General features: G+C 35.9%; 1 protein-coding gene across 1 annotated transcript; it reads left to right on the forward strand.

The window, feature by feature from the left end:
- Positions 1 to 3,375: 3,375 nt before the first annotated feature.
- Positions 3,376 to 14,390, forward strand: LOC111047637 (male-specific lethal 1 homolog). The gene is made up of 7 exons (XM_022333437.2): positions 3,376 to 3,894; positions 5,239 to 5,659; positions 6,548 to 6,681; positions 7,692 to 7,816; positions 8,362 to 8,565; positions 9,754 to 9,853; positions 13,145 to 14,390. Exons 1-7 carry the CDS (start codon positions 3,550 to 3,552, stop codon positions 13,202 to 13,204), a joined length of 1,389 nt encoding a protein of 462 aa, XP_022189129.2. The 5' UTR covers positions 3,376 to 3,549; the 3' UTR covers positions 13,205 to 14,390.
- Positions 14,391 to 15,347: the final 957 nt, after the last annotated feature.

The following is a 15,347-nucleotide window of genomic DNA, read 5'->3' on the forward strand; positions in this document are numbered from 1 at the left end:
CCGGGTTTTTTTTTTCAGGGAAATCAAGCCTCAACCATTTCTCAGGCTTACAAGTGATAATATTAAACTGATAATTATATAAAACTGATTGTTGATCACTGGAATGCCCAGATCCCAGATTGAGAAACAAACAAGGATTGCTGTCATTGTTTGTAGAAAATGAAAAAACTTGACTTCTTCCGAAGATATTAGACCTATAGTTCTTGCTACAATTTTTTGTAAATCTCGATCTGTGACGAGATGTGGAGGCTGTGCCCTCTATGTTCGAATTGCCTTGACTTTATAATGTTATTGATGTACCCTAACCTCTTTTTGTTGCAAACTTGACCTTGAAGTGGTATCAGAGGTAGACATTTCAGTGACTAAATCACGTGTTATTATTGTGTCTTTGTATCACTTATCTAGTGAGAATTTTGTGCATTTTTTGTGAACGTTTTGGACTATTATATTTTTAACCAAGCATTATGATTCTCAGATTTGTGATTTCAATATTATTGATTTTATCAGAGATACTCCAAAAACTCGAACTGTTATTGAAATGTTACGGACTTTATATCACCTTCACTGAGCCTAAAGATGAATGGCTTGCCGTGACAACGTTGCAGTTAGCTTTCAGTCTGATTTTGCAGCACGAATATGATATAGCGAGCTGCATGGGATGACCATTCTGCTTTAAGGACTGCTTACGTCCTCCCAACAGCAGCTGAGGCAAGTGTCTCACCTCCTTCTACCTGGCACTACATTCGAACGAGACCTGTGCATGGATCGGCCTTTGAATACTTCAGAGGTGTCTTGTCTAATATGTATCCTTGAATGCTATTTCCCTCTCTTCAGATGGTACTGAATTATTTGCAGCTTTATTCACTATTTTTGTGACCGATTAATTTCTTTTTTCCTGAAATTGTCAGGCTACACCACCCCCAGGCGCTGAAGAGGAGCCCTGGACATCTGGATGGCCACAAGGAGGTGCTATACTGAGATGATCTGGCCAGACTTGAGGAGATTCATGCTCGCCCTCAAGTACCGATATGAGGATGGTGATGCTGACAGCTCTTCTAGATATAGACATTTTAAACAATTAAGAGTAGGATCGAGCTGGCTAAGAGGTTGGCAAATGAGCGACGGATTGAGGATGCCCCCAGCCAGTGCAAAGCTGCCTGGGATGTGATAAATACAAACAGATCAATGCCACGGGAAAAGATTGACTTTGCAAGCCCGGATGATTTCAATGGTTTCTTTGTAGGTTATCGGTTCAGGACATAGTGGGTGCCCTGCCTGATGCTACCATTGGTCCAATTGTTTTGTTAGAAGGAAGAATCCAGGCAGGACAGGAGCATCTCTCCTTCTTTCCCCCCACTGCCCCACCAGTTGTCTTGAGGAAAATCGTACTCTCCTTTAAAAAACCCTCTTGAAGTTCAGATGTGTTTTGCATTTCTGTTAGCATGCTTCAAGAGGTTTTGGATTTGCAGTTCCTCTCTCTGCATCTGTCAAAAAAGAAAGAGGTCTGGAAATTTTCCTGATTTCTTGAAAACATCAAGAACTGTCTCAGTCTTTAAAAAGAGGGTGATTGTGAGAGCCTTATATTCGTAGCTTCAGGCCAATCCCATCTTTGGCAAGGTGATTGAGGCAGTGATCAAGTCTCAGCTGGAGGCATTCTTTGAGGAGAATGGCCTATTCTCAAACATGCAGTTCGGCTTCCGAGTTGGGAGATCGACTGTGGGTGCATTGGACCATGTAGCTGCAAACTGCGAGCGGATTGATGCTGTCTTCGAGGATAGTGAGTCTCTGCTTGCTCTGGCTCTGTGTGATCTGAGCCGAGCTTTCGACTGTGCGGACCATCGCATTCTACTTAGAAAGCTGAGTTTCTATGTTCTAAGGGACTCGGTCCTTTCCATCTTGAGCTCATACCTTTCTGGAAGGACTCAGCTTGTCTCCCTCAGTGGTGCAAACTCCCAGACCCTTCCGGTGGCTTTATTGGTGTTCCTCAGGGATCAGTGCTGGGGCCTACACTGTTCCTAGTCATGATAAATGACTTTGACGACCATGGCTCCTCTCTGATATTTGCAGATCTCTGCTGTCATCGGGTGCTGAGCTTGAGCAGGTTTTGGAGAGGCGTCTACAGAGCATCTTCAATCTGCTACTTCACGGATCCTGGCTAATCGATTCCAGCTGAATGAGGACAAGACCCAAAGGATCATCTGCAGATTGTCACGAGAACTGCATGACCCTCACAATCTATAGTGAAGCTGCTGGATTTTGTCTTGGACTGCAAACTCAGCTGGAACAGCCATAATATAGCAGGTAACCAACCTCTCCCACATTGGCTTCCTGCTGCTCAAGATGAGGGGCCTGGTGATGGAGAGGTGTCTGGTAATGATCACGCATCTCTTCCATTGTCCCAAATAGCTTATGGATTGCTCCTGTGGGGTCATTCGGTAGGGGCTGCTGCTTGATGTCCTGAGGCTGCAAAAGAGGGCTGTAAGAATCATAAGAGGCAGCAACCATCTTGCCCACTTCAAGCCCATCTTTGCTCGCCTTGGTGTACTGACAGTCATCAGCCATTACATCCTCCTGTGCTTGGTGTATGTCAAGAGGATACAGCATAGCCTACTCTAGTTGCCCGTGGTGACATCCACCACAACAAAACCGTAGTAAGCTGTTGAATGTCCACTGGAGACGCCTCCACCGATCACAGGCCAGTTATTGGATTTTTACTCTGAAATTCTTGAACAAGCTGCCTATAATAATGTGAAGCAGTTGAATGAGGCCGCCTTCAAGAGATCCGTCTGGAAGCTGCTGTGTGACAAGGCATATTACAGTATAAATGAACTCATAGGTAATAATTTCTTTGTTATTTTGTATTATGTTTGTTTGTAAAATAAATGAATTGATTGAATTTATACTTATATAATAATGTAAAAAAATAAATAATTTTTACTGAAAGCGGTCACTGAATCGCTGCCATCTGAATGATTCTAATCAGATCCTAAACTGAATTTATCCTAGACAAATGGGTTCAAGGAAAAGTAAATAATTAGTTTGATGGTGTTAAACAGTTTTAATCAGATTAGAACAGTTCAACAAAAATATTGATTTTCTACATTTTTGAAGTACTCTTTCAAACAATCAATAATGATCTATCATTTTTCAAGCAATTTTGTTAGTTCAAAAAATTACTTCTAGACTCGTTGCTCTCAGAAATGGTTGATTTAATTAAACAGAAAAATATAATTTTTCGAAAATAATACAAAGAATAATCATGAATTTGAAATTTCTACGAGAGAAGTTATATTTCAATGTGAAAATTCCAGAAATCAAGCCTGAAGCACTAAGTTTTTCTTGATATCTTGTTTTGGTGTGCTCGCTCTGTGCTTGTGTTTGTGTTTTGCTAGTGGTTACTGGTTATGTTGGAGAAATCGAAATGTTTGTAAATTGTGTATTGGAATCAATGGCATTGAAACTGAATATTGTTTATTAACTATTATCTAAGTTTTTGGAAGTGTTCGTGTTAACTGAGTTTTAAATTTAATTCTTGGATGGTTAGCGACAATGTCAAAAACAGCTCTTCTATTCAATGGGGAAAATTCCAGTGATGTTGAACGTAGAGCCGATGCGAACATCGACATGGTTCCTGTCAACGACATTTCATGTGCTAAGCGCTTAGATATTTTAAACTCAAAAGATAGTGGCCAAGGTTTATTAAATTATTCATGTGATTTTGATCATATATATGCTAGCAATATGGATGACGGCGAAAAACAAAAATCTGTAAATTCGGAAATAGCACTTCTTAAGAAAATCATTCTTTCACAAGTCAACCTTATTCAGCATCACTCTTTACAGCTAGTTACCAAAGACAAGAAAATTAATGCTTTGCTCGAAGAAAATGAAATGGTAAGATCATAATTCAGTTTCAGTCTTAGTTAATTTTTTTTTTTATTATCATTACTGCTGTCTTTATAAAGTTTTCATTTTCCGATAGATAGTAGGTTAGGATTTTTAATGTTTATAGTTCGTATGTTGACCACTAGATTAAATTTTCAAGGACAGCTGTTTTAAATTTTCGGTTAATAATTTTTTATAATTTTTATGATAATTATTCTGTTTCTAGAACATTCAGTAAAATATTATCAATTATTTCTTCCTGTTTGTTTTTAAAATGCATTGGATCTTGAAGAAACGATTGGGATTGTTTGACTTATTTGCTGAATAGGTTATGTGAGTCCGATCAATCACGATTACATTATTATGGATAATATTTCAAGTAAATAAATTGTATTTTTCATGTAGATCAATAATTTTAATTTAAATCAAATTCTTGTCATAAGTTGTTGAAAAATCAATTTCATGTCAGAAGTTACTGAGGATTTTTTATTTTTTCAAATGTGGGGTTATGTTGTTTTCAGTTTGGTTACCGTAGCCTACCTTTACTTCTGAGGAGTATAATTATGATTTATATATTTTTTTTGTATTAAAAAATTATTATTCAGGTATCAACAATTCAATATTATTTATGATAAAATCAAGTAGGCCTACCTATCTTATCCGTCTCATTATTTTCTTGACGAAAAAATTCAGGTAAATATTACGTCAGCTAACTTTGTGTTTTAACTTGGTAAAATTAATTTCCTCAAAATGACTTCTTGCACTACTAACCAAATATTACTAACATTGGCTACTTTTAAAATTTACATGGCACATAATGTAGGTTATTTTTGTTTTCACTAGCCTTACCGTACTATTTTTTAAAAGAAAAAACTTATTTATTTTATAATAAATACTCACTGAGTAACTTAGTTTTGTAAATGATATTGCGGTAGTCATCCATACTGTATGACAATACCACGTCCCAATAACAAAAAAGCCTGTCAAATGATAGTCCAATTCTAAAAGAACCTATCAGAGGTTCTTCTGAAAAAAGCTTCTCTGATAGTTTACGTAGCATTTAATCGGGATTAAAAGTTAACATACTTCTGTGCAACCGGGTGAATATATTGTCAAACCACAGATCATTAAAAATTGAGATTTGAGTTTCAGTTGTTACACCATTATCAATCTATGGTTAATTGTAACAACCAAAACCGGTATCTTGATTTTTTTAAATCTGTGTTTTGTAATATCTAGTTTTCTCAACCAATTATTTTATTGTGATTTTTGTGAATATGCATCAATTAAATGTTAGGTTTGAATAGTTTCTCATTTTCAACTAGAATCAAATTGCTTTTGATTTATTTTCAGTTGAAATCAAGACTAGAAAGGATGGATAGACGAGTAACCCTTCAAAAGCAGAAAGATGCTCCAGAATGCAATTTGCCGGTGGCACACAGTACTCCGTCTGCAACCATAGTGTCCCAGAGACCCATGTCTTCTGGCAGTCCTCTAATAGCTACTCAAGTTTTGACCACTTTGAACTCATCCTTGTTGAAAATCGAAAACGATGCCACCTGCACACCTTGCCCTGTGAGGAAACGAAAGCGCGAGGACAATGGAAGCATATGCAGTGCAACTAGTAAGCGAACCAATAGAAGTTCGTCGTGGAACGGGATACTGGAGCGTGATGACACCTCCACACCAACTGCAGCTGCTGCAACAATCAATGGCAAATCGGCCAAACTTGATAGTTCTCAGCGCACAAAGAGAAGGAGGAGATTGAAAAATGGTAAGTAGTCTGTAGATTGAGTTTTTTGCATAACTTGGGATTTCATTGTACTGAACAAATAGAAAATTTAATATTCTTTAAGCTTCAACATTTCATATTCTTCCTATAAGCTTCCTTAAAGGCTTTAAAGCCTTTTAAGCTTCATTTTTTTAGCCTGTTTCACTTTGGAGTGGAGCTGCAAAAAAATTTGTATTGCGATGATTACCGTATTTGAAAGCACTATATGTCAAACTAATCCGTGCTACCTTTGCTAAGAAAAATAGCTAGAGAACCAAAATACAGCACTAGCTCTTCATTACGGCTGTTTTCTGTCTCATATCCGATACAGTAATTTATTCTGGGGTAGCAGTAGAATTAATGTTGATTTTTCGGAAACAAAAGAATGCGATTATGGTGGTTGAGAGAGCTGACTCAAGAGTTTCATTCAAACCAATTTTCAAGAAACACCAGTTGCTGTAAACTCTAGTCTATATTTTTGTATATAGCATCTTCTGTTTTTGATATTAAACGGAAATTTATCGAGAATAACATTCCATACAGATGCTTGGATACTTGGATACTCTATACTAGGAATAGAATGTCTACCGATACCCTCTAGTGTCCTACCCATATTGTAGCTGCTAGGGGGGTGCCTCATCAAGTAGACTCGGAGTTTTTAACTGGTGACAGACGAACTGAAAAATATTAACACTCATTGTAGTCCTCACATTTATATATATTAAATTTATGCGTACGTACCGTATTAATTGAGAGTGCTTTAAGATTTTCTCAAATTCTTATTGCATTGATTGATAGTTGAATTGGTATTTTAATATTATTCCTCTCATATAATTAATTAAGACAATAATAATGTATGATAGAATACATCAAAGATTTGTTGATTTTCAGATGAAGCAAAACGAGAACAAAATAAGGATATTCTGCTCACTAATGTTCAGTATTACACCACCGTTGGCAATGAAGAAGATACTATTCTTGATCTGATGATCGATGCTCCAAAAGTCAATGGTTGTGTTCTGGAGGTAAAATTCATTCTACTTCTCTCTCAAACATCATATTCAACTATAATAGTTGATCAACATAGCCTAAGTTAACGTGATTTTCATCTGATATGTACAATATTTAGTTCAACTAATAACGAAATAATATATTTCTTAGCCTTGATAATATATTTTATTAAAATCAACTGCTGTTAGAAACTACTTCCTTCTATTTGGTTTACTGTACTTTCATAAATTAGAGATAACTAAAATAGTTACAACATTTGAAATTCGGAAATATTTATTTATTCATTCACATTAACCAATGCACAAATCAAATACATGATTAGAAAAGGACCAACAGGCCTAGCCCAAAACTGTTCCTTTTCTGAATTTTTATAGTATTAAGCCAATGTGTAAAAGGTAGGTTATGTTGCTTCACTTTGAATCAAATTCCGAGTCCAGAAATATACAAACCAAAATAATTGAATTGTTCTGAATATTACTAGAATATTGCCATATGAAACCCAAAGAGCCTGATCCCCTTATCTTTCCACAACATTTCCATAACCTCAACCTCATGTACCACGTTACCAGTGTATGCGCAGAAGTGAGAAGCCGTTCTGCAAATGAGACACTCCATATTCCAATTTTGAATACTCGAAATCGAGTTTCTCAGTGAATTGACATGCTGGTCGTCATGCGATTTGAATACTGAATATCTTCAATAAAGTGAGATTACGATTTGAAGTGGAGTAGCGTTAATATAAACGAGCGTTCAAGTTCATTGAAAAAGAAGTGAAATTTTCCATATTATACAATTAAAAATAGTTTGATAGAAATAAGCCTACAATTAAAATTTAAAATAAGTAAAGTTCCAAAAGACAGGAGTATCTGCGACTGGAGTCGTACGATTTGATTCACGTTAGTGAGAGTAGAGCCTAAAGCCTAAAGGATGAGAAAGCAACTGGGTTCGTCCAACAGGTCAGGTGTAATATGGTTCATCATATTATTGATAGCGCAGTATCAAGTATTGTTATAACTGCTTTTAGGTTCCGTGCTGGAGACAGAGATTGTTCAGCAGTTGTTACACTATGGAAGGAACAGAAAATCTCTCAGAAGATGTATTTCATAAGCGACATGCTCGACTCGAGATTGACGAAAGAAGACGAAAGAGGTATGCTATGTTGATTTATAGTATTAATTCAACCTTTCGAATTCAAACATACCATTCATTCATGTTTGTTAGCTACTAGAATATATCACAGAAAAATATCATTCCAATCCAAATTTCCCTAATACATCTTGAAATTTTATCTTCTGGAAATTTCTAATTTTCTTTTTAAAACGTCAATCTGAACTACTCTGCATATCCAAAATTATACTTTGTATAGAAAATGTGAATTAATACATAAATTTAGAATTTTTGCAAATATTTCATATAGACATTATGAAATGAAGGGTTTCAAGTTACTGTTAATTTTTTCACTCAATAAACTTTCAGAGTATCGTTATTGCGTTTCAACTCTAATTTTTTGCTGTTTTCCTATTAATTTCAGGTTTTCCTCTTTATAATAATTATTCTGTTAAATATAATGCGATATCAATGTTTGGATTTCACATAAATATATTACATTGAAAAGAAGATAATTTTTGTGTTAGTTTGATACTCTAAATAATTGTTATAGCTTAATGCTGATTTAACGTTGCAATTTGCTTCAGATGGGATGTACAGAGGATTCGAGAACAGAGACAGCTGGAGAAGCTGAGACAAAGAGAGAGGAGAAACAATGCAGGAGAAGACTATGAAGAATTGTACTCCCTTTGGCCAACATGTGATGATGTGGGTGCTGTCGATATATCTCCAATGCTTCCTGTTGCTGCGTTTGGCTATAATATACCAAAGTTTCCAGACTCTAAGCCCATGTAAGTGCTCAGTACCATGCAAATCACTATAAGAGACTGAAACTAACAAGTTTGCTCTATAATACTGCATAAAAACATACATAAGTAGATTTCTCATGGGATATGGCAAGCTGAGCTGATTTTGAGTGCTACTTCGAGCCAGTTGTCCACGTAGTTCTGTTAATCCAAGCTATCAGGCGCTAGTCTCGCCGTTTAAACACATAGAAATTTCGCTGATTCAAGTAATACCACAGAGTCTCAGCAGAAAGCACTGCTCAAAAACAATTCTTAATACCGACCTCACTCCCCAACATGACGACAAATGTTCTACTCCTCTCCAGAAGGAATCAACATATTTGTTGATCATATTCTTGCCACCATAAATAATCTCTACTTCAATTATCATTATCCAATATAATATTCCAAGTTGAGCTCTTTATTAACAAGAAACCCTTTTTTAAAAGTAACTTATCAAAAAATCGCATTGTAATTGCCTATGTAGTATTGAGTGTGTAGCCTACTGTTCGTGTACCGCTCGAGATCATATTAATTTTTTTGAAAATTAATAGATAACACCTATATTATTGAAGAAAATAAAGTTTTACTTTATTTGGAAGAAGGAAGACAAGGAAAATTTATGAAGAATTATAAAATTTTTCCAGAGCAACTTCAGGTATGGAAGGTAATAGAAATTAGATTGCACTTGTTCAAACAGAAGTAATACACCTGATCTTGGAGAGGGAAAATGTTTAAGATACAATTCATGCGAATTTGCTGATGTGAAACCTAATCAAAACACATTATATTTTCAGCATGAGACACATCAAGTCACATCAACAATCATCTTATATCATCTAAAAAGAAAAATGTTCTATTAGGTTAAATTTGAATACTATACTATCATTTTATAACTTAACTTGAATAACAACTTATTGTACTTCCACATAATTTTGTTTGTATTGTTGATATTGCAATTTTGAATTGATGAAATTAATATTCACATCACCATGAATGATAGCCGTTGCAATGAAAATACTATTAACAAAAGGACTTTAGAATCACCCGTTAGAATGGAGAAATTCACGAAGTTTTGAATGTTTAAAATTATTCTTTAAATATTTGCTTCATCATAACAGTAATGAAAGTGAGCGAGTGAAATCTTATTGAAATCATTAAGTTGGTTGAATAATGTTGTGGTTGTATTTTCAGAGAGTTCTCATTACCATGGATTGGATCGGAGAAGACGTTCAACCATACAACTTTGAGGTTGAGGCACAATTCCGCAAAACAAAAAGAAAGAGCCAGCATTGTAAGTATTGGTCTTTGATATTTGAAAGTTTTGAAAGAAAACTATTAGAAGTCTTCTGTACATAGTTTACTAAAATTTGAAATATACATGAAGTGACAAGATTCCTTAAATTTCCACATGCTAGTGCTAAACAATTCCATTATTTTTTCTTCATTTTATAGGATCAAGGTAGCGAAAGGCCGATACTATACGGGCGGATTAGATGCGATGGAATTTTTCCCGCTCCGCTTGTGTTACTATATGGGCGGAATTTTTTGGTGCGTCTTCAGCGCTGAAAACGCCGAGCTAACGTCATACTATATGGGCCTCGGGTCAATAAGGGTCACCTTGACCTCTAAACACCTATTTTCTTACAGTTATAGTCTATTTCACTGTTCAGTCATCCTTTATATCCGTCTCATAGTTCCAGGAAGTAGCAGGCATTAACCAGACTGTAGTATTCATGGGTCCTCCGTCTGTAGAAGTAACATCATAGTCTGTCGAAAACCCCCACCCACCATTGGTCTCTTCTTTCGAAACGCTAGTCGCAATTTTTAAGCGCCTCCTTGGTGGACGTGGAGACGTATACAATTGGGAAGCAAAAGTATTTTTCCTGGCTTGTAGACAAGTAAGAGGATAAGTCCGGGCTTTAAACGGCCCACGCACCGCCGGAACTGTAGCAGTTCCTATGTCTGGGATGACTAGGCGTTTCTGTGGGTGGCTCCACTGCAACACAAGCTATTACAACTCCTCTATATTACTTGCCTACCGACTTGGCAGTGCCGTTAGCGCGCCCGCACTTTACGGTATATTCGAATAGCAGGTGACTCCTTCGAGGTGTGAGATGACATGTAGGCGCTCACATAACCTAAGTCAACATTCACACAATGGATGAAATGAAAGCTAAATACAGATTCTGAATGAATTAAAAAAATTTAGTATAAATTGAATGTCATAGAGGGTACCCGTTTCTCGTTATTTGTCACCTACATTCAAATATGACATATTGAACTACATTGTTCATAAAAAATCTGTTTTTAGTAAGAAATTTGTTCCAGATTGTCATTTCTGAATACAAATGATTGAATCGGAACATTCCAATAAAATAGTTAGTTGATTCTAGTTTTAATTTTTATTGTAGATTCAACGTAATTTTCTAATTATTCTAATTATGTAAGTTGTGCTTTTGTAATTGACACTTTATTTATTAAAAGTTTACATCGAACAAGATAAAAATAAAATAAAACATCATCTTTGAACGTCTCTCATAAAACTCCAACTAGTTATATACTTGTAAACGTTGGTTGCTAAAACATTCACCTTGGCAACCGTGCTCACATGATAAATCCACGTAGGGCTAGCCTACATCACTATCCCCCCCTTAGGGATATTGGTCTCCAATATCCAGATTTCCTTGATAAGTGATAGACGATTGTGTGTACAACCTTTGGTTTGGCTCTTCATTCAGTTTTCTTAATCCTGTACATAATTATTATCATCCTCTTCACAATGTAGTACTGGACTTCCCTTGCTCTATCTAATTTTGAGCAAACATTTTTATCACCGGATTCAATTCTTGCAAATAACAAACCTAAACAATTAGATACAGCAGCATTTGATCCTCCACTTTGTGGGCTTCATCGCGTCCCCACCAATGATATTACAAACCTCTAAATCGAACAATACTCTGCTCAGCCAAACCTCAGGACATACACACTTCCTCCCTGTCAGATATCCATGCTTCTGCAGTTCCGGACAGCCGTGCTTCTTCCCTGCCAGACCTCCATGTCTGCAGTACCAAACAACCCACGCTTCCTCCCTGCCAGATAGCCATGCTTCTGCAGTTCCGGACAGCTGTGCTTCCTCTCAGCCACATGCTGACGACTGAGAAGTCTCATCCGAGCTAGTGACACTCTCACTTGCTCCTGATTTTCTCACTTATGCATGCCCTAATGCATGTCGTAACCTGCACACCCTAGGCAGTTAACTGTGCCCACACCCTATGTGTGACAAGTCATGAATTCCCAGATTGTCTATTTGATTGAAATCATTCTTTATTAATCAGTCAAAGAAATTCAAATTGATAAAATCTTGTTTTAAAAGTTATAAAATTTTTAAATCAGTCAGACCAGGTTACAAGAACATTGAGTGCTTCCATCTCCATTTTTGATCTTGCTCTTGTTTTCATGCAAAACTTTTTTTTGTGTAACAAACTTTTAGCACAATTCTTTTTTTTAATTATTCTATCTCACTTCCGACACCAATGTTGTAAATTGTGCTTTTGTAATTAACACCTTATTTATCAAAAGTTTACATTGAACAAGATGAAAATAAAATAAAACATCTTTGAACGTCTCTCATAAAACTCCAACTAGTTATTTACTTGTAAACGTTCGTTGCTAAAACAGTCACCTTGCCAACCGTGCTCACATGATAAATCCACGTAGGGCTAGCTTACATCAATATCAATAATTGATAATAATACAGAAAACGGTATACTGCATTATTTAGTTTGTTTTGATTAGCAGCTATTTTGAAAACCGCGTTGAGTGCCACTATGCCGCTCCTATAGTATGATATGGAAGCCCCCTGTGGGTTGGGAGAGCTTTGAGTCGATCATCGTACTCAAGAATGTGTTGAAAAACAGAATTCACCCACAGTATCCATGCTTGTCGTAGGAGGCGACTAAAATGGACCTCAAGGCAACTCCAGAAGTTGCCTTGCCTTCAAACCCACGGGATCTGCCCTATCAGGGCAGTTTCGGAGGGGCAAAAAGAAAAACCTAAGAGACCAGAGATGGGTGAAACTCCAGGCACAAATGTGGGTCAAGAGGCTGAGTCGAGGGTGGCCGGGCGCCCTAGAGGTAGTTTGGCGTCCCCTCTCTCAGCGGAATGACCTACAAAAAGGCCAGGAGTGGAACTTATGTAGGTCACGAGTTTGTGGGTGGAGAGGCCAAAACTCACCACTGCTCAAAGAAGGGCGGCCATTTAGGCAAAACTTCTTGGGAGAGGTGAGGCTTTTGACCCTGCGAAGTTTCGTAGGGGAAAAAAGAAAAAGAGGCTGAGTCAAGGCTTCCTCAGCGAAAGGACCTACAAAGAAGGCCAGGGGTGGAACTCACGTAGGTCACGAGGACTAATCAGTCTGAAGAGACTGCCAAACATATCACACTGGATTGCGACAAGGATTGCAACCAGGTGATGAATGGAATGTCAGTATAAAACACAACTACTATGTTTATCATATAGCCTTATCTTCCTATCAAAGTTACAATTTCACTCTACGCATTCTAATTGAATCCAACTTTTTTTACAGGAGACTCGCAATATATTTGAGAAATCGATTTTGGTGGACCAAAAAAGAAAAGGAAAGTAGATTTAGAATAGTAAGGACGAACTGAACAAATGTTGACAGATATGTAAATGTACAAATAAATAGTTTTAAAAGTGTGTGCGTGTGCACTCAACTTACGTCTTTGGTTGTTAAATTGCTTTGGCTGACGATTAATAGGCTAATCCAGGTTGGTGATATGGGAGCTTAATTTCATTTTTTTGTTATTTTATCTCCCGTACGAGTTCATGAGAACTGTTCCGATCCCCACAATGAACTCCGCCTAAGAAATAAATGTTATAAGTCTCAAATGAAATCAAAATTTGAATGTATTAAAATCCATATTTTAATGGAGTCATCCTATCACTTGTAGGTTGGTTTTACAACTAATTTTTAGTTCTATCACACTTTTTTTTTAATTGAAATTTATTTTTCTTGTATAAATTGAATAATATGAAATATTAGCAAAGCAATAAATAGCTAAAATATGTAGAGATACTGAAAAATCGACTATAAATCTCAAAAATAGCAAATTATACTAAACAATTTGAATCTGAAAAATTCGTCACTTTCATGCAGTTTAGTTCAACCAACTTTGAAAACTAATAATCAAGAATCAAAACGTTCAATTTTCAATTCTAATTTTGGATTTGCATTGAAAAGTAAGAAATAGCTTTGAAGGGTATAGATTTATGAGCTTCATTTCTTAAATCAGTGTCCAAATCTGACATCATAACTTATAGCCTAATATTTATTTGGCAATGAATTATAATAATACTTGAACTCATTATACCAGCTTTTACTATACCGGAACGAAGAAATTCAGAAAAAACTACGTGCTATGCACAGTTCACTGATTCTGTTTGAGGCATTGACATTTTTTTTATTATTCAAGTTATTTTCTGTGAGAAATTAAATTGTAATTAAGGCAAGTTTTTTTTTATAAGTCAAGTTATTTTCTGTGAGAAATTAAATTGTAATTAAGGCTCGGTTGCATAAAAGCCAGTTGAATTTAAATCATGATCAGAGAAAGCTTTTTCGAAAAGAAGTCTTTTCTGATTGGTCCTCTTGGCATTTAACCACGATTAAAAATTAACAGGCTTTTGTGCAGCCGGGCCTAAAAGAGCAAATATGCTAACTCATCTAGTTATTTTGGATTTAAGCAGTGATCAAATAATATTATATTATATGATTATGATATATGATAGACCAGTTATGATCAAATGTCATCCATTTTATATTAATAAATCTGTTATTAATGTAAGTTTGTTGAAAAGTTCATGACAACAAAGTCAGTACTTTTAGAACTTTGCTATTAATTTTTGCTTAAATTTCTAAATTGTTGTTTAAATAGATCGATGATTCTCTTTGTTAATAGCATCTATGTAAATAATCGCATATTATATTTTTCCATTGAGTCATGGATAAAGTAATTCAATTATTATTACTAGTTTTGTGAAAATTGAATTTTAAAATGTATAATGTATTACAATGAGATTATATGATAGCTATAGTTTTTTAAGAAATCTCTTTTATTTGATGACCTATTTTTTGCTTATTTTTATGATTTTGACACTTGGTCTTTTCTTATGTCGAGTGCAATGTTTTCAAGAGAGGCTGAAGAGATGAGAGTTGAGATTCGCTTCATCGATATTAATTAACTTGGGCTACTAAAAGGAAAAGTTACTGCAAGTTGTCGGCCGACACTCAGAGCTAGCCTCCGATTTGCTGAGGATCTGCTGTTGGTGAGGCAGTCAGAGTCAGAGGACGGACATTCTAAGTATCAGCCGACAATCTGTGCTTGTGAAAACATCCAATAAACTTATCATCATCGTTCATTCTGTGGCATGAAAATTTACACAAAAATCACTTGCCTATAGTGAAGTCCACGTTATAATGGCAGTTTTTTATTAACATTGCTATCCTTGTCTATTAGCCTATTGGACAAAGCAAATCCTTTTCTAGCTCCGCAGCGCTGCCAGATGGTTTTTAACAATGTAGAAATATAAAAAAAATATTCATCTCAGTCATGATAACTTATTATTCAATCATTGAAAAATACATTTTCTTGACGAATAAAATATAGTTGTCGAATATTTTAAACAGTAATGAATATTTAATATTACATCAGATTACCGGTATCAGCTATCCTCTATAGAAGGCAGTGGTAAAACAGAGAATCGGCAAC

The sequence above is a fragment of the Nilaparvata lugens genome, chromosome 3 (genome assembly GCF_014356525.2).
Source record: "Nilaparvata lugens isolate BPH chromosome 3, ASM1435652v1, whole genome shotgun sequence".
In the NCBI taxonomy this organism is placed as follows: domain Eukaryota; kingdom Metazoa; phylum Arthropoda; class Insecta; order Hemiptera; family Delphacidae; genus Nilaparvata; species Nilaparvata lugens.